Raw genomic sequence first — 18,732 nt, forward strand, 5'->3', positions numbered from 1 at the left:
CCCTGATGAGGGAGGATTAGGATCATGGAGATTTTGGTGGTTACCTGATGGGTCATTCTCTCTGCTTAGGACTCCCCTGCACTGTGCGGCGTCCTGTAATGACTTGGCAATCTGCACTTTCCTAGTGAAAAAGGGAGCAGCCATCTTCTCAACAACTCTGAGTGATGGAGAGACGGCCGCAGAGAAATGTGACCGGTACTTGGATGGTTACGAGGAATGTGCACGATTTCTGTTCAGTGAGTACGGTTCCACATTTTCAGCCATTTCATATCTCTTTTCTCCCCCCCCCCCCCCCCCCCCAACATCTGTGGTTCTCCCTCTACCTTCTATTCACCCTCCCATTTTATTTTCCCCTCTAAGGTGCTGAGCAGCAAGCTGGGATGATGAACAGTGCTGTGGTGTATGCGCTGTGGGATTATGAGGCTGAGAACAGCGACGAGCTCTCCTTCCGTGAAGGCGAGACCATTACCATCCTGCAGCGGGGGGACAAGGAGGAGAAAAACTGGTGGTGGGCATCGCTTTATGGCCGAGAGGGTTACGTTCCCTACAACCTCCTTGGGGTAAGTGCTTCTGCTCTCTTGCTCGCCGCCCCTTCCCTTCCCTTTGTGTGAGGATCCTGTGCTATTCCTCATGTGAGGTTAGGCAGGGATGATTAGCCAACAATTCACCTCTGAGAGAGATCATGGATTGAGCTATTGCCAAATCGCCAATCCCTGCATTTTCCACCAGGTGGCACCAGAAAGCCACATGGATCATCAGTTGCTGGGACTGAGGCTTCCTCTTCAGTTAAGAAGGCAGTGTCTGCATTGTTACATATTTGGGTCCTGGTAAAGTTCCCATTTAGTGATTGCAAGGGAGTAGCCTACTCACCTCTCAAGTTTGAAGGTTTCAGGTTTAAATCCCTGCTTGTGCATGGTTATTGCAATGCGGTACTGAGGAAGTGCTGCACACAGGCTCTGCTCCCCTCGGTTGGATTCTAAAATCACAGAGCCACCATTTTTCAGAGTTCCTGCTAAAATTTGCCCCTCAAATCCATCCCCAATTTAAAAATACACGAGCAAAAACTACAGGTGCTGAAAACCCTGAATAAAAGCAGTTAAGTTTAAAGATCTTAATTACTTCATGAAATATGAACCTTGCTGACTTGGCCCACATCTTGTACAAGGTATTGGATAGGTAAGGGTTAATCTAATGAGCAAGACCAAAACTCTGGCAGTCTGATCTCTAACAGTCTCTGGGTGAAGCATCAGGAGACCAAAGTGTATCGTAACTATCTCTTAGTGAGTTATAGAGCCAAACAGTATGGAGATGGACCCATTCAGTCCATGCCAAACATAGTCGTGAAATAAACTACTCCCACCTGCCTGATCCTGATCCATATCCCTCCAAGCATTTCTTATTCATGTACTTATTGAAATATCTTTTAAATGTTGTAATTGTACCCGCATCCACCACTTCCTCTGGAAGTTCATTCCACACACAAACCACTCTGTAAAAGAAAATTTGCCCCTCATGTCTTTTTATAAATCTCTCTCCTCTCACTGTAAAAATGTGTCCCCTTGAAATCCCCCATCCTCGGGGAAAAGACATCTACTATTAACCCTATCTATACCCCTCATTATCTATTAAACTTCTATAAGGTTGCCTCTCAACCTCCTCTGCAGTTAGCCTGCCTGAGAGTTAATGTGACATGAGTCTAGTTACTGAGATACAATAGACTATATCTTGAAAGGAGTCTCTTTTGAGATTTGTCTGTGGTCCATCCTCCAGTCACCCTCTGTTCAATCACCCTATGATCTTTGTATGTACTGAATGCAAAACAGAACTTTTCACTGTACTTGGGTACATGTGACAATAATAAATCAAATCAAATCCACCATAAACTACAGAATAGCTCCTTTGAATAGCATTGTAAAATATTTTGCTGAAGGTACCCAGCTATCGTGTCAACCATTTTAACACATTTTTGGTATGTGTTTATCTCCAATGGGACATTTAACCTGATGTAGCAGTGTTGTTATTTCCTTGATCATAAACAGGATGCATTTAACAGGATATTGAAAGGTATGACAGGTACTTATTACAATCAACTATTAAGCACAAATGATAGAACATAGAACAGTACAGCACAGAACAGGCCCTTCAGCCCACGATGTTGTGCTGACCACTGATCCTCATGTATGCACCCTCAAATTTCTGTGACCATGTGCATGTCCAGGAGTCTCTTAAATGTCCCCAAGGACCTTGCTTCCACAACTGCTGCAGCAACGCATTCCAAGCGCGCTCAACTTTCTGTGTAAAGTACCCACCTCTGATATCCCCTCTATACTTTCCTCCAACCGGCTTAAAACTATGACCCCTTGTGTTAGCCATTTCTGCCCTGGGAAATAGTCTCTGGCTAACGACTCTATCTATGCCCCTCATTATCTTGTATACCTCAATTAGGTCCCCTCTCCTCCTCCTTTTCTCCAATGAAAAGAGTCCGAGCTCAGTCAACCTCTCTTCATAAGATAAGCCCTCCAGTCCAGGCAGCATCCTGGTAAACCTCCTCTGAACCCTCTCCAAAGCATCCACATCTTTCCTATAATAGGGCGACCAGAACTGGCCGCAGTATTCCAAGTGCGGTCTAACCAAAGTTTTATAGAGCTGCAACAAGATCTCTCAACTCTTAAACTCAATCCCCCTGTTAATGAAAGCCAAAACACCATATGCTTTCTTAACAACCCTGTCCACTTGCGTGGCCATTTTAAGGGATCTATATACCTGCACACCAAAATCCCTCTGTTCCTCCACACTGCCAAGAATCCTATCCTTAATCCTGTACTCAGCTTTCAAATTCGACCTTCCAAAATGCATCACCTCGTATTAATCCAGGTTGAACTCCATCTGCCACCTCTCAGCCCATCTCTGCAACCTGTCAATGTTCCGCTGGAGCTTAAAACAGCCCTCTATACTGTCAATGACACCTCCAACCTTTGTGTCGTCTGCAAACTTGCTGACACATCCTTCAATCCCCTCATCCAAGTCATTAATAAAAATTACAAACAGTAGAGGCCCAAGGACAGAGCGCTGTGGAACACCACTCACCACAGACATCCAGGCAAAATATTTTCTTTCTATTACCACTCGCTGTCTTCTGTTGGCGAGCCAATTCTGTATCCAGACAGCTAAGTTCCCCTGTATCCCATTCCTCCTGACCTTCTGAACGAGCCTACCATGGGGAACCTTATCAAGTGCCTTGCTGAAGTCCATATACACCACATCCACAGCTCGACCCTCATCAACCTTTCTAGTCACATCCTCAAAGAACTCTTAAGGTTTGTGAGGCATGACCTGCCCCTCACAAAGCTGTGTTGACTGCATTTAATCAAGCCATGCACTTCCAGATGGTCATTAATCCTATCCCTCAGAATCCTTTCTAACACCTTGCAGACGACAAACGTGAGACTTACTGGTCCGTAATTGCTGGGGATTTCCCCATTTCCTTTCTTGAAGAGAGGAATTACATTTGCCTCTCTCCAGTCCTCAGGTACGACTCCAGTGGAGAGCGAGGATGCAAAGATCTTCGCAAGTGGCGAAGCAATTGCATTTCTCGTTTCCCAAAGCAGCCGAGGACAAATCTAGTCCGGGCCTGGCGACTTGTCAATCTTAATGTTTGACAAAACTTTCAGCACATCAGCTTCCACTATCTCTATCCATTCCAGCAAGCACATCTGCTCTTCAAAGGTTTCATTCACTACAAAGTTTGTTTCTTTCGTAAAAACAGAAGCAAAAAACTCATTTGGGGCTTCCCCTACCTCCTCAGACTCCGCGCACACATTCCCTATGCTATCCCTGATCGGCCCTACTCTTTTTTTTTGACCATTCTCTTATTCCTCACATAAGTGTAAAATGCCTTTGTGTTCTCCCTAATCCGTTCTGCCAAGCCTTTCTCATGCCCCCCTCCTGGCTCTCCTCAGACCATTTTTGAGCTCCTTCCTCGCCTGCCTGTAATCCTCTAGAGCTGAGCTTGATCCTAGCTTCCTCCACCTTATGTAAGCTACCTTTTTCCTTTTGACGAGAAGCTCCACCGCTCTCGTCATCCAAGGTTCCTTTCTCTTACCACTTCTTGCCTGTCTCAGAGGGACATATTTATTCATCACTTGCAACAACTGTTCCTTAAACAGTCTCCACATGTCAATATTGCCTTTACCATGGAACAATTGCTCCCAATCCATGATTCCTAGCTCATGTCTAATCGCATCATAGTTTCCTCTTCCCCAATTAAATTTCCTCCCATTTTGCCTAATCCTCTCCTTCTCCATAGCTATGTAGAATGTGAGGCAGTTGTGGTCACTATCTCCAAAATGCGCTCCCACCACAAGATCTGATATCTGCTCCAGCTCATTTCTGAGCACCAAGTCTAGAATGGCCTCTCCCCTCGTCGGCCTGTCAACGTACTGAGTTAGGAAACCCTCCTGAACACACCTTACAAAAACAGCTCCTTCATTCTTCAGATACATTCTTCAGAGACAGAAGTGTCAGGGCTAATGCTGTTAGGTTGGAAATGAGGGTGATTTGAATAGGGTGTCATGTTTCGAGTGACCCTGGAGTAAGATGGAGTTTGAGGCCTTTATGCCCTTGGTCAGGTGCTAGGGCACAGTGCTGATACCATGAACATGTCTCTTCATGTGACTGGGAGATGTAGCACACAAGTTGCCTCTCCCTAACTACTCTGGAGGGCAGTGTTGACCAATTTCATATACACTGGGTGGGTCAGTGGGGGTATTGAATACAGCCAGCGTGCTGTTAGGAAGAATACTCTGTTGCTCTGGTAAAATCTATGGGAAGACAGAGAGAAATGATTTAATACAGAATGTTTCACTGGAACAGATTCTTGGATGGCTGTTTTGTGGGATCTTGCTATGCATGTCATACCAATCATGTCACCTGCACCACAACAGCGATGTCTTTGGCTGCATGGCACTTTCATAGAATCCCTACGGTGTGGAAATGGGCCATTCGGCCCATCAAATCCCACCAACCCTTTGAACAGCATTCCACCCAGAACCACCCCCATGCCCTATCCCTGTAACCCTGCATTCCCCATGGCTAAGCCACTTAGTTTATACAGGACTTGTTGGGCCGAAGGGCCTGTTTCCACACTGTAGGGAATCTAATCTAATCTAATCTAATCCCTGGACACTATGGGGCAATTTCTCATGGCCAATCCACCTATCCTGCACATCTTTGAACTGTGGGAGGAAACACATGCAGACACAAGGAGAATGTGCAAACTACAAATGGACCGGCACCCGAGAGTGGAATTGAACCCGGGTCCCTGGTGCTGTGAGGCAATAGTGCTAACCACTGAGCCACCCATGGGATGTCCTGAGATTGTGAAAGGCGCTATATAGATACTTGTCCTTTCTAACAGACCCTGTTTGTTTTCCAGTTGTTTCCCAGAGTGAGGCCAGCAGTGTAGGACGGGGAACGCGTCCTCTCCATGGACAGACTGCACCAGTTCCGTCTGATGGCAGTGGGAACGCCAGGTGCTGCAGCTTGGACAGTCAGCCAATGCTGGGTGACCCGGTCTGGAATTCCGAGTGGGAACGCTACCGAACGACAAGTTTTCATTCTTCAGATTGTCAGCTGCCATCCTGCACATTTGTAGAGTCGTGGGAGCATGGAAAAGAGGCTGTTCAGCCCATCATGTTCCATGCCATACCCAACTGGCAGTGCAATAACTGAGCCCCATTCGCATGCCATACTGCAACATGGTGGCAGTGCCACAACTCCTCCTAGTTTAATTATTGATCACAATGTAACTCAAACCTTTTGAGATTAAAGGGTTCCAATTTAACTCCTCCTCATCTCATCCTGCAATTCTTGGCTGAATGACAGCCCCTCTCGGAGGAAGGTGGTTACTCTCATTATCCATCCACGTTTCCGTCAAGATAGCCTGTGACACACAACGATGAACTTTTCAAGGATGTTGCGTTTGTAAATGAGCTGGATGTAATCGAAATTAAATCCTTATTCCATTCCCACAGGGAACAAGCTCTTTTTTTTTTTCATTCATTTGTATTTTCCTCCCTTTCTCTTCCACTGACCGGATCGCACAGCTAGTGGTCAGGGACAGTGCTGGGAGTGTTTTTGACTGTTTTAATGCTTTATACAGATATTAAAATAATGTTCACAGAGCTGCAGTAATTTCATTTGATTTGTGTTTGGTTTCAATTCCATGGAGACTGAGAAATAGAGCCGAGCAGAGAGAATTGTCAATCAAGAAATTCCCTGTAATTTGGGTCTTTAGATGAGAGACACCATTGATTAGGACTTTTGTATGGGAAGGCACAGATGTATCTCCCTCATCCTGACCTCCCAAAACCACCCAGCCAATGATTCATTCTCATGTGGAAAGATAGCTTGGTTGCAATGATACTGGACTGGTAATCCAGGCTAATGAATAGGATCTGTGGGTTCAAATCTTACCATGGCTGGATTTGATTAAGAAATTTGGATTTGATTAAGAAATCTGGTATGTAAGGTTGGCTTCACTATTGAGACTATGAAGCGATCATCAATTCATTTAAGAACCTGTCTGGTTCATTAATAGCCTTTAGGGAAGATAATCTACCTGGTCCCGCCTCTGTGACTCCAGACCCACAGCTATATGGTTTTACTCTTTACTGTTTTCTGGCATGAGCAAACACTCCGTTCAATGGCCAACCAGGGATGGACAACAAATGACCACGATGCCCACATTTTGAAAAATATCTAAAAGTCATGATTTTAACTGCAGGTACATGATTTCAGCTCCAGTCCTGAGTCCTTAACTTGAATGTATTCTAACCAACATTGTAAACGTCTTGTGCATGATAGGGACATACAAATTAGATGCAGAAATAGGCCATTTGGCTCCTTGAACCTGCTCTGCCATTCAATCTGATTGTGGCCTCTACCCCACTTTTCACTTGCACCCAAACCAATAGTCTCCTCCTCCTCTTGAACTCCAAGGTCTAACAAACCTCTGGGAGAGGAAATCCCTCTTATTTTATACAAGACATCCATGCTTTTAAACAGTGCCCCCTCACTCTCAAATCCCCCACCAATGGAAATATCCCCTCAGCATCCTTCTTCTCATAGCCCCCTCTGAATCTTAATCCCAATTTGCAGGCACTAAACCCACAAACTCTGCTTCTCAGGCCAGAGTCTGAAGGGTATTACTGAAGCATCACTCTGTATCTAAACCCCATGCTGTCCCCGTCTTGGGAGTGTTTGATGGGGTCACTGTAAAAGGAGCTTCACTCTGTATCTAACCCTTTGCTGTCCTTGTCCGGGGAGAGTTTAATGGGGATAGTGTAAAGGCAGCTTTCAGTTTATACGAGTAGAAGGCGCTTTATATCTAACCCTGGGCTACTCCTGTCCTGAGTGTTTGATGGGGATAGTGTAGAGGAAGCTTTAGTTTGTATCTAAACCTGTGCTGCCCCTATCCTGGGACTGTTTCATGGGGACGTGTAGAGAGTTTTACTTTCAGGTCACTTTCTGTCTTCAAGAGTAGAAGGAGCGTTAGCGAACCCTATGTTTGATGGGGATGGTGCAGAAGAAGCTTTACTCCATTTTTAACCCCTTGTTGTCCACGTTCTGGGAGTGATTGAACAGGGCACCAGGGAGAAACATTTCTGAAGATTTTGAAAGCCTGGAATTTCATTCTTGTGTGGCTTTGAAACCACAATCTGACTTTAGGAGGAATGAGCCACACCAGATGTATTTAATCTCTGAGGCCAAGGTCTGTCTCTCTGGGCTGGGAGTCTGAGTTAGACCCCTGACTCCTGGTCAGCTGGAGCATCTTGGCTGCCTCTGGGATTAAACTCGGCCCTTCGGCCCATTCAGCAGCTTCTGCATTCGGACATGACACGCTTGATTTAAGACATCCCTCTTGTCAGGCACAGCCTCTTAGTGACCCATGCTGCAGGTAATTCTCTGTGCCTGTGTCCCACTTTGCCTGTTTTCAGCAGCGGATTTAGAGCTGCACAGGAAGATCCCAGTTTATGTCCTGATCCTAGAGATGTATTCTGAGGACCGAGCCATTCAGCTGACACAATACTGACCAGGTAGTTCTGCTCACCTTGTCCCTTCTTCCCACCCCAATAATGAAGTCCCTGGTGAATCTGTTTCATCACCCTTTCAGGGCAGTGTAGCCCAGATCATGACAACTTGCAGAGTGAATAAAACCCCTCCGCTTCCCCAATCTGGGTTTCTGTTTACTAACTAGCTTTGATCTGTACCCCCTCTGGTTCCTGACGCTGCCATTCAATAAGAAGCATGACCAACTCTCCATTCCATTTCCTTGCCTTTTCCCTGTCACCCTCGATTCCCTGAATTATTAAACCTCACCCAGGATTTGCTAAGCATTCCGACAGCTGTTGTGGAATCATGATGGAGCCTAATGCTATGTCAAGGGATGGGATGGGGGTAGAGGGGCTGTGGGTGGATGGGAAGGGGGAGGTGGTCAGCCTTCTGACTGACATCGTGAAACCCAAGAATCCTCAGTAGGGACAGAAAAGTGGCTGATGTGCATTACAGAATTCACTGAGCTCTCTGTGGGACAGTGAGACCTTTATAAACTTGCAACATTTTTGTATCAGCACTTGTTCCCCCCGGGCGATAGGTGGGGGAGAACAGGAGAGAGTTCAGAGTCTGGCGTCTGTGAATAGATTGATGTTTCAACAGTCCCATCCCAGGTTACTGCAGCGGGGGAGGGATTGCTAGCTTGGGAAACCCTGCACCACCAGTAACCGCCCCCACCCCCGGCCCTGTTTCCTGTCCTATCTCATCTGTGGTGAATCCATCTCCCAGCATACTAGCGTACATGAGTTACAGCTGCTATGTGTAGACCAAGATCCCAAGAGCCAACTTTACAGTAGCCTCAATCTTTGACAGGACACGGTTTAACTATTTCAGAGCTGTCGTGAGGTGTTGCAATGTCCAACATCCCAGAAGCTCACCCTTGGAGGGTAAGGATTGGTGTTCAGGGCTCACCCTTGATCACACGATTGAAGGTGTGTCTTTCCCGTGGCTGAAAAAAAATCCCACAGCTACTATTTGAAGAGGAGAATGCACCTTCTTATTTGGGTGCAGGTGGATGCTAGCACAGGGCTTTGGACTACGTTTGGGCCAGATCTTCTGGTCAATGGTAAGGCTATGGGCAGTTGGATACAGCTAACATCTAGTGGAGCTACCCATTTTCAGCTGGGACTCCTAACTGAACCCTGCTGAAATGGAAATAACCAGAGCAGGCTTTTAAAATTCATTTGTGAGACATAGGTATTACTGGCTAGGCAATATTGTCTGTTCCTAATTGCCCCTTGAGAAGGTGGTGGTGAGCTGCCACCTTGAACCGTTGCAATCAACCTGCTGTGGGTTGATCCACCGTGCCCTCAGGGAGGGAATTCTAGGATTTTGACCCAATGACAGTGAAGGATTGATGTTATGTTTCCAAGTCAGGATGGTGAATGGAACTTGCAGGGTGTGGTGTTCCCATCTATCTGCTGCCCTTGTCCTTCTCGGTGGAAGTGGTTGTGGGTTTGGAATGGACTGTTTGAGGATCATTGAATTTCTGCAGTGCATTTTGTAGATAGTACACAGTGGTGAAGGGAGTGAATGTGGTGCCAATCAAACGGGGCTGCTTTGCCCTGGATAGTGTCAAGCTGCTTGAGTGGATTTGGAGCGGCACCCATACAGGCAAGTGGGGAGTATTCCATCACACTCCTGACTTGTGCCTTTGTAGATGGTGGATAGGCTTTGGGGAGTCAGGACATAAGTTACTGACTGCAGGATTCTCAGCCTTTGACCTGCCCTTGTTGCCACTGTTTTTATGTGGTGAGTCCAGTTGAGTTTTTGGTCAATGGTAACCCCCAGGATGTTGATTGAGGGAGGGATTCAGTGATACTAAGTGATTCAGAATGTCAAAGATTGGTGGTTAGTTTGTTTCTTATTGGTGATATCTGGTATTTGTGTAGCCCAAATGTTACTTACCACTTCTCTGTCTTCTTCAAGGAAACGCGAGGAAATTTGAAGTGAGTTTTGTGTCCTTTTGTGAAGGAGAGTGTGGGTTAGTGAATGGGCAGGGTGGGGGCTTGGGCTGGAGCTGATCGGATCGATGGGGTTGTGGGTGGGGTGGGTGGTGGTGGTGGTCACTGTCTCAGGATATGTCAAGACTGAGCTGAGGAGAAGTCTTTTCAATCAGAGGGTGGTGAAACGGTGGAATTGTCTATCACCAGAATGCTGGGGGGAGGGATGAAAGCATTTAAGAAATAAATATATAGATTTTGAGAAGCTTAAGGTGTTAAAAATATGGATAGAGAGCAGGAGTATCACACTGAAATGGAAGATAGAATCCTTAAAATAGGGAAGCAGGTTTTTCGGTCCAACAAGTCCACAGCGACCCTCTGATGAGCATCCCACACAGACCCAACCCATGGCCCTATCCCTGTAGCCCTGCATTTCCACTGGCTAATCCACGTAACCTACACATCCCTGGACACTATGGGCAATTTAGCATAGCCACACCACTTAACCTGCACATCTTTGGACTGTGAGAGAAGCACCGAGAGAAAATACAAACACAGGGAGAACATGAAAACCCCACAATTCGCCTGGGGTGGAATTAAACCTGGGTCATTGGTACTATAAGGCAATGGTGCTAACCACTGAGTCGCTATGATCACATTGAATAGCAGAGTAGGCTCAATGGGCTGAATAGCCTACTTCCATATTCCATGTTTCTAGTATTTTCTCTCTCTTGACATCTATATACTTTTCTCTATCTCTCCATGACAACCTTCCGAGTACGGTGGGCAATGGGAACCCAGTAGATGTGGTGTATCTAGATTTCCAAAAGGCATTTGGCAAGGTGCTGTACAAAAGGCTGCTGCATAAGATAAAAATGCAAGATGTTACGGGCAATGTATTAGCATGGGTAGAGGATTGGTAACCAACAGGAAGCAAAGAGTGGGGATAAATTAGTGCTTTTCTGGTTGGCAATTAGTGACTTAGTGGTGTACCTCTGGGATCAGTGATGGGACTGCAATTATTCTCAATTTACATGAATGATTTGGAGTTGTGGTCCACATGTAGTGTGTCAAAGTTTGCAGATGATAATAAGATGAATGATAGAGCAAGATGTGCAGAGGACTGTGAAACTTTACAAAGGGACAGAGATAGTTGAAGTAAGTGGGCAAAGGTCTAGCAGATATAATACAATGTTAATAAATGTGAAGTCATTCATTTTGGGAGGAATTACAGTAAAAAGGATTATTATTTGAATGGTAAGAAATTGCAGCACACTGCTGTGCAGAGAGACCTGGGTGTCCTTGTGCAAGAATCACAGAAGGTTAGTCTGCAGGTGCAATAGGTATTGAAGAAGACAAATTCCTTGCTAAAGGAATTGAGTTTAAAAGCAGGGTGGTTATACTGCAGCTGTATAGGATGCTGGTGAGGCCACACCTGGAGTAGTGTGTGCAGATTTGGTCTCCTCACTGGCATTAGAGGGGGTGTAGAAGAGGTTTACTGGGTTGGTTCTGGAGTTGAGGGGGCTGGCTTATAAGGAGAGACTAAGTATACTGGGATTATATTATAGACGAATAAGGGGGGGATCTTTTAGAAACATATTAAATTATGAATGGAATACATAAGATAGAAATAGAGAGGGTTTTTCCGCTGCTGGGTGAAACTAGGGCAAGAGGGCTTTGCCCCAAAATTAGGGGGAGCAGATTTAGGACTGAATCGAGAAGGAACTTCTTCACTCAGAGGGTTGTGAATCTGCGGAATTCCCTGTCCAGTGAAGTAGTTGAGGCTTCCTCAGTAAATACTTTTAAAGCTAAGATAGATAATGTTTTTTAACAGTAAAGGAATTCAGGGTTATAGTGAGAGGGCAGGTAAGTGGAGCTGGGTCCATGATAAAGATCAGCCACGATCTTACTGAATGGTGGAGCAGGCCCAAAGGGCCAGATAGCCTACTCCTGCTTCTAATTTTAATGTTTTCTCTCTCTCTCTCTCTGTGTTCTTCCATCCCATAACCTGGGAGTAACCTCCCTTAACAAATGGCTAATGTCACCCAGTGACCATTCGATGGCAACTTCAGTGTGGCCAATGAATTGGAGAATTGGCCGACCCTCACCCCTGATCCTTTGCTCTGTCCTGTGTCCTTGTTTACTGGCCAGTATGGGCCAATTGCTGCCTGAGGCTGGAAGCAGGGCCGCAGTGTGTGAAGAGAGGAAACCGCCTACTGACTGCACGTTGGTCGGGAGATAAGGCTGAAAGAATGGGAAGTGAGTGTTTCGGAGGAAGTTGCTGCATGCCTTGGTCTGTTTATTTACAGATTGAAACCGCATCCTCGTTAAACAGCAGTGAAAGGGAGAGAAAACCCTCCCCCCACCATCACTTGGAGGCTTGAGCCAGACACTGCTGACCAGTCACCTCACCAAATCCTATCGCAAATTTGCTGTCACTGCCCAGATGCTATTATCTTCCCGGAAAGTCATTCAGGGCTGCTGCTTAACTGGAAGCAACTGGAGATTGACTCGTTCAACATGTCAATAACAAGTGTCAAAGCAGGCCCTAACCACACTGGTGAGGAAGTGCCGCTTGTGTTAAGCGTTACAGAGTCATAGAGATGTACAGCATGGAAACAGGCCCTTCAGTCCTACTCATCCACACCGACTACATATCCTAAATTAATCTCGTCCCATTTGCCAGCACTTGGCCCATATCCCTCTAAACCCCTCCTATTCATACACTCATCCAGATGCCTTTTAAATGTTGTAATTGTACCAGCCTCCACCACTTCCTCTGGCAGTTTGTTCTATACACAGATCACACTCTGTGTCAAACGATGCCCCCTAGGTCCTTTTCAAATCTTTCCCCTCTCACCTTAAACCTATGCCCTCTAGTTTTGGACACCCGTACCCTGTGAAAGACCTTAGTTGTTTGCCCTATCCATGACCCTTATGATTTTATAAACCTCTACAAGGTCACCCCCCAACATTCGAAGCTCCAGGGAAAACAGCCCCAGCCTATTCTGCCTCTACCTATACCTCAAAGCCCCCCAACCCTGGCAACATCCTTGTAAATCTTTTCTGCACCATCTCACATTTAACAACATCTTTCCTACAGCAGGGAGATCAGAAGTGAATGCAGTACTCCAGAAGTGGCCTAACCAATGTCCTGTACTGCTACAACATGACATCCCAACTCCCATCCTCAACTGACTCTTAACTGTTCGCATCCATAACTTCCTCTTCAAAATGAAGAGGGAGAAATTGACTTGATGATGTGGAGTTTGGATTTAGTAAAGGTTACAATTGCACTCTGACTGACCACAATGTGAGCAATGCCACCTGGTCTCTAAACATATGCAGTCTTGTAACACAATCCTCATACCTGTGTATATATGTGTACATGTGTATACATATATGTATACATGTGTATATTCTGATGCCACACTTTCCAAATCAAAAGTACTTGAAACGTGCAAGACATTTTTTGACCTCTAACTGACCTGATGATCTACACAAGAACAATTAACCTCTAACTGACCCCAAAAAGCATGGGAATTGCATCACTGTCTCCAGGTCCACACTGAGCTACCTTTAGCTACATGTTGGCTGTAGGGTAATGAAGCATGAGTTAGTTTCAACACCCTTGCCTGAGACCAAAAGACCATAAGACTTAGGAGCAGATTTAGGCCTTTCAGCCTAAATTCAGCCATTCAAGTCTGCACTGCCATTTGATGAGACTGTAGCTGATCTGTAATCCACAATTCCACTTTCCTGCTTTTTCCCTATAAAACCTTGATTCCCTTCCTTATTAAATATGCGTCTACCTCAGCCTTAATAACTCAGCCTCAACAGCCCTCTGCAGTAAAGAATTCTGCAATTTTGCTACCCTCTAAAAGAAGAAATTCCTCCTCATCTCAGTCTTAAATGTGTGACGCTTTATTCTGAGATGATGCCCTCTGGTCCTAGACTCTTCCACAAGAGGACACAACCTTTCCCTGTGAAACCCCTAAGAATCTTGTTTGTTTCTATATGGTTACTTCTCAATCATCTACTCCCTCTCTTCCTCATAATACTGTCCCGCTGTATCTTCATATTCCTAATGAAGGGCTTTTGCCTGAAACATGGATTTTCCTACTCCTTGGATGCTGCCTGACCTGTTGTGTTTTTCCAGCATCACTTTGGTCTTGACTCTAATCTCCAGCATCTGCAGAACTCACTTCCACCTAGTCCTTCTGTATCAGTCTAACGAACCTTCTCTGGACTGCCTCTAATTCCAGTGTATCTCTCCTTAGAACTAAAACAACTTATAGTATTCTACCTGTGATCTAGCTTGTGCCTTGTATACTTTTAGACTCCATTCCCTTGGAAATAAAAGCCAACCTTCCACTTCTCTTCCAATGGGTGACACTTTCAGGCTGAGACACAGAAGTCATCAAGCAACAGTTTGCCCTAAATTTGAGCCGACTTGACTCCTCCTGGCTCAAGGCTTCTGTCTTAACTTTGTATTTCTAACAAACTTCTTGCTGTCAGAAGCATAATGACTACCTCAATTGACACTGTTCAATTTATATATGGACAACCAAGAGGGGGTAATTTTAGACTGAGATTAGTGGCCACCAAGAAAACATCCTAGTCCTGTGCTAGGATGATGATGATGTAGAGATCATGATGTGGAAGTGCCAGTGTTGTACTGGGTTGGACAAAATTAAAAATCACACAACACCAGTTGGACTATAACCTGGTGTTGTGTGATTTTTAACGATGAGAGATCAGTTTGAGCATTTTTTTTTAGAAAAAGATTTTCATGGGTTTGGGAGAGCTCAGCATGCATTGCCCATCCCTAGTTGCCTTTTGAGAAGGTGAGGGTGAGCTGCCTTCTCGAACTGCCGCTGTCCACTGCATCAGTACATTGGTGTGAACTGGAATACAGTATCTCAAGGTTGGTGGAATCAAAGCTGTTTATAATTTTCACAAGAGGATTGGAGGAAAACAAACCAGGGCCAGGTGGGGGCTCATGGGGTGAGATTTTGAGTCCTGAGTGCTGAGACAACAATGGCCACGATGGAGCTCCAACTGAGCTCTAACAGCAGTGCTCTCCCTCCAACAGACCAAACCTGTACAAAATATTCCTGGTATACTCACATCAAGGTCCTGTATAGCTGCCATAAGACATCCCTACTTCTGAACTCAAATCCTCTTTTATTGAACCCACCATTTGTTTCCCTAATTGCTCCTGTGTGACTTTTTTAGAATTCATTTGTGGCTTGGCCAGCATTTACTCCCTGTCCCTAATTGTTCCTTGAGAACATGGCAGTGAGCTGCCCTCTTGAACCGCTGCAGTACCCCTGCTGTGGGTTGACCCACAGTGCCCTTAGGGAAAGAATTCCAGGATTTTGACCCAAAGACAGTGAGGGAATGGCGATATATTTCCAAGTCAGGGTGGCATGTGGCTCAGAGGGGAACTTGAAGCTGATGGTGTGCCTCTGTATCTGCTGCCTTTGTCCTTCTAGATGGTTGAGAGTTGGAAAAGTGCTGTCTGAGGATCTTTGGTGTGATTCTACAGTGCATGTTGTAAATAGTATACACCACTGTTACTGAGTGTCAGTGGTGGACGGTGTGGATGTTTGTGAATATGGTGCCAATCAAGTGGGGTTGCTTTGTCCTGGATGGCGTTGAGCATCTTGAATGTTGTTGGAGCTGTGGAGAGAGAAAGCAGTGTTAACGCTTCAGGTCCAGTGATCCTTCTTCAGAATTTTCCTTGTTGTTGGCTGATGAAGGGCTGGGGTTTGTCAGAGGAACGAACACATTCACTCAGCTACTGCACTGGCCCAGATCTTGAGTGGAGTCAAAGTGAACTGTGCTTGATCCCGCTGAGCTCCAGTCTCTCCCATTGCAGTCTGGGAGACGGGAAGAGGGCTGGCTAATGGGATAGAGGGCAGCATGGTTTCCATTGCAAACATTTCCTCCTGCTATAATCTCTATCTTGTTTAGTCGCGACTCCTGGCCGTGAAAGAAGCAAAACAGACGATTCACCCGCCTGCAATGTTTTTGCTTTTTATGTTTTGGCTTCTGAAGGGGCAAGTCTGCACAACATGATCGGAATGTCGAGAATAAAGGGCGGAAGTGACAATTAAGCAGGACAGGAAAGGTAGCATTGTGTGTTCCCTGCTCTCAGTTTGCCTGGAACCTCTTGCACAAACAATAGCGTTGCCAGAAAAAGAATTCGGAGTTTGTCCTATCGAGAGGTTCAACACCGCTGTGATATTATTGTGAACTTTCTTCCTGTGTTGGAATATTTTTGTTTTCTTTTCTCTCTCTGCTCCTGTCCTTGTAATGCGATTTTCCATTATTCACCTCACCCGATTGATCATACAGGCAGCGAGTGTCGGCAGGGAATTTGACTGTAAAGTGCATTGCAGTTTTATAGTATCAGCTGTGTGCCACTTCCCATCTCCTACAGTCAGACTATAGCTTGAAGGTGCCAGTCCCAATCCACAGATTTGAGCAGAAATATCTAGGCGGGCAATCCTGGCGTAAGGCTGAGGGAGTGCTGCAGTATCAGAGGTGCCTCGTCTTGAGGACGTTAAACTGAGCCTGTCTGCAACTTCAAGTGGATATAACAAGATCCCATGGCCACTATTTCATAAAAAGGAAATGAAATTCTCTCTACTGTCTGTGTGGAGTTTGCACATTCTCCCCGTGTCTGCATGGGTTTCCTCCAGGTGCTCCAGTTTCCTCCCACAGTCCAAAAATGTGCAGGTTAGGTGAATTGGCCATGCTAAATTGTCCGTAGTGTTAGGTGCATTAGTCAGAGGTAAATGAGACTGGGTGGGTTACTCTTCAGAGGGTCGGTGTGGACTCTAATCTAATATCCATAGAATCCCTACAGTGTGGAAGCAGGCCATTTCGCCCATCCAGTTTACCAACCCCCCCAAAAAACCATCCCACCCTTGCATTTCCCATGGCTAATCCAAATATCCCTGGACACTATGCACAATTCAGCATGGCCAATCGATTGAGCCTGAACATCTTTGGGCTGAGGGAAGAAACCCACGCAGACACAGGGAGAATGTACAAACTCCACACAGACAGTCATCCAAGAGTAGAATCAAGCCTGAGTCCCTGGCACAGTGAGGCAGCAGTGCTAATCACTGAGCACGTAGCACTACTGCCTCACAATACCAAGGACCCAGGTTCAACTCCAGCCTTGGGTGACTGTGAAATTTGCATATTCTTCCTGTGTCTTCATGGACACAGATGGGCAGGTTAGGTGGATTGGCTATGTTAAATTGCCTCATAATTTCCAGTAATGTGCAGCTGTACAAGACATTGGTTAGGCCACTTTTGGAATATGCATGCAAGTCTGGTCTCCGTGTTATAGGAAGGATGTTGTTAAATTTGAAAGGGTGCAGAAAAGATTTAGAAGGATGTTGCCAGGATTGAAAGGCTTGAGATATAGGGAGAAGCAGAATAGGCTGGGACTATTTCCCCTGGAGTGTCAGAGGCTGAAGGGTGACCCTTTAGAGGTTGATACATTCATGAAGGGCATGGATTGGGTGAATGGTCAAGGTCTTTTTCCCAGGGTAGAGGAATCCAAAACTAGATTGATTTACGGTGAGTGTGGAAAGGAACAAAAGGGGAACTAATGGGCAAATCTTTCATACCAGTGCAGTACATGGATGGACTGAGGAAGTGGTGGAGACTGGTACATTTACAACATTTAAAAGACATCTGGATGGGTACATGAACAGGAAGGATTTAGAGGGATATGGGCCAAATGCTGGCAAATGGGTCTAGATTAGGCTAGGATATCTGGTCAGCATGGATGAGTTGGACAGAAGGGCCTGTTTCCATGCTGTACATCTCTATGACTCTATCTTGTGGATAGCGCACACTGCTGCTAATGAATATTGATGGAGGGGACTGAATGATTTTAGATGGGACTACATTAATTTACGGCATTTGGTCGATATAGACAAGTTGGACCACACAGTCTGTTTCCGTGCTGTATGAGTCTATGAGTCAATTTCTACGTAAGTTGGAACACATTGTAGGACAATATAAAGCAGTCTTTTATAAGTACAGGAAATATACATGTCGGGCGTTTAAAACTATGTCCCTGTATGGGTTGGGTTCACAAGTAGGAGTGTTTGTAAGTTGGATGTCTGTAAATCAGGGATCCCCTACACATAATGCTTTTCACACCCAGCAGAAATCTCATAGCATTTTTCAGCGAATGACATAATCATGAAATGTATCGTCACTGTTATCAATCAGGAAACGCTTTGTGCTGAGGTACAAGAGCAGTTGTGGCTTAAATAAATGGTGCAGTAAAGGCTTGAAGGGCTGAATGGCCTTCTCCTGTTCCCATAGCAACCTCACTGCCCACCACTCTCTAGAAGCTATTCTCCAATAGATCAAGGCAGAGAAAGTGGATGACAAAGATTAGCTTTTCCTTATCTTTTCAGGTTTCTCTTCTTTAATGGAGAATCTTTCTATATCATAGTGTAGAAGCAGGCCATTCGGCCCATTGAGTCCACACCAACCCTCCAAAGAGCGTCCTACCCAGACCCACCCCCCTACCCTATCCCTATAACCCTGCATTTCCCATGGTTATCTAGCCTGCACATCCCTGTGACACAATGAGGCAATTGAGCATGGCCAATCCACCTAAGCTGGTCATCTTTGG

General features: G+C 45.5%; 1 protein-coding gene across 3 annotated transcripts in view; it reads left to right on the forward strand.

Annotated features, from left to right (window-relative positions):
- ppp1r13l (protein phosphatase 1, regulatory subunit 13 like) overlaps window positions 1–6,197 on the forward strand; it is a 53,237-nt gene extending 47,040 nt beyond the window's left edge. For all 3 annotated transcript variants that reach the window (XM_072549426.1, XM_072549425.1, XM_072549427.1), the window contains exons 11-13: window positions 70–236; window positions 361–560; window positions 5,435–6,197. In XM_072549426.1, coding sequence (XP_072405527.1) covers window positions 70–236; window positions 361–560; window positions 5,435–5,464 — 397 coding nt within the window. In that variant the 3' untranslated portion in view covers window positions 5,465–6,197. The remainder of the gene's footprint in view (window positions 1–69; window positions 237–360; window positions 561–5,434) is intronic.
- Window positions 6,198–18,732: the final 12,535 nt, after the last annotated feature.

The sequence above is a fragment of the Chiloscyllium punctatum genome, chromosome 29 (assembly GCF_047496795.1).
Source record: "Chiloscyllium punctatum isolate Juve2018m chromosome 29, sChiPun1.3, whole genome shotgun sequence".
Taxonomy (NCBI): Eukaryota; Metazoa; Chordata; class Chondrichthyes; order Orectolobiformes; family Hemiscylliidae; genus Chiloscyllium; species Chiloscyllium punctatum.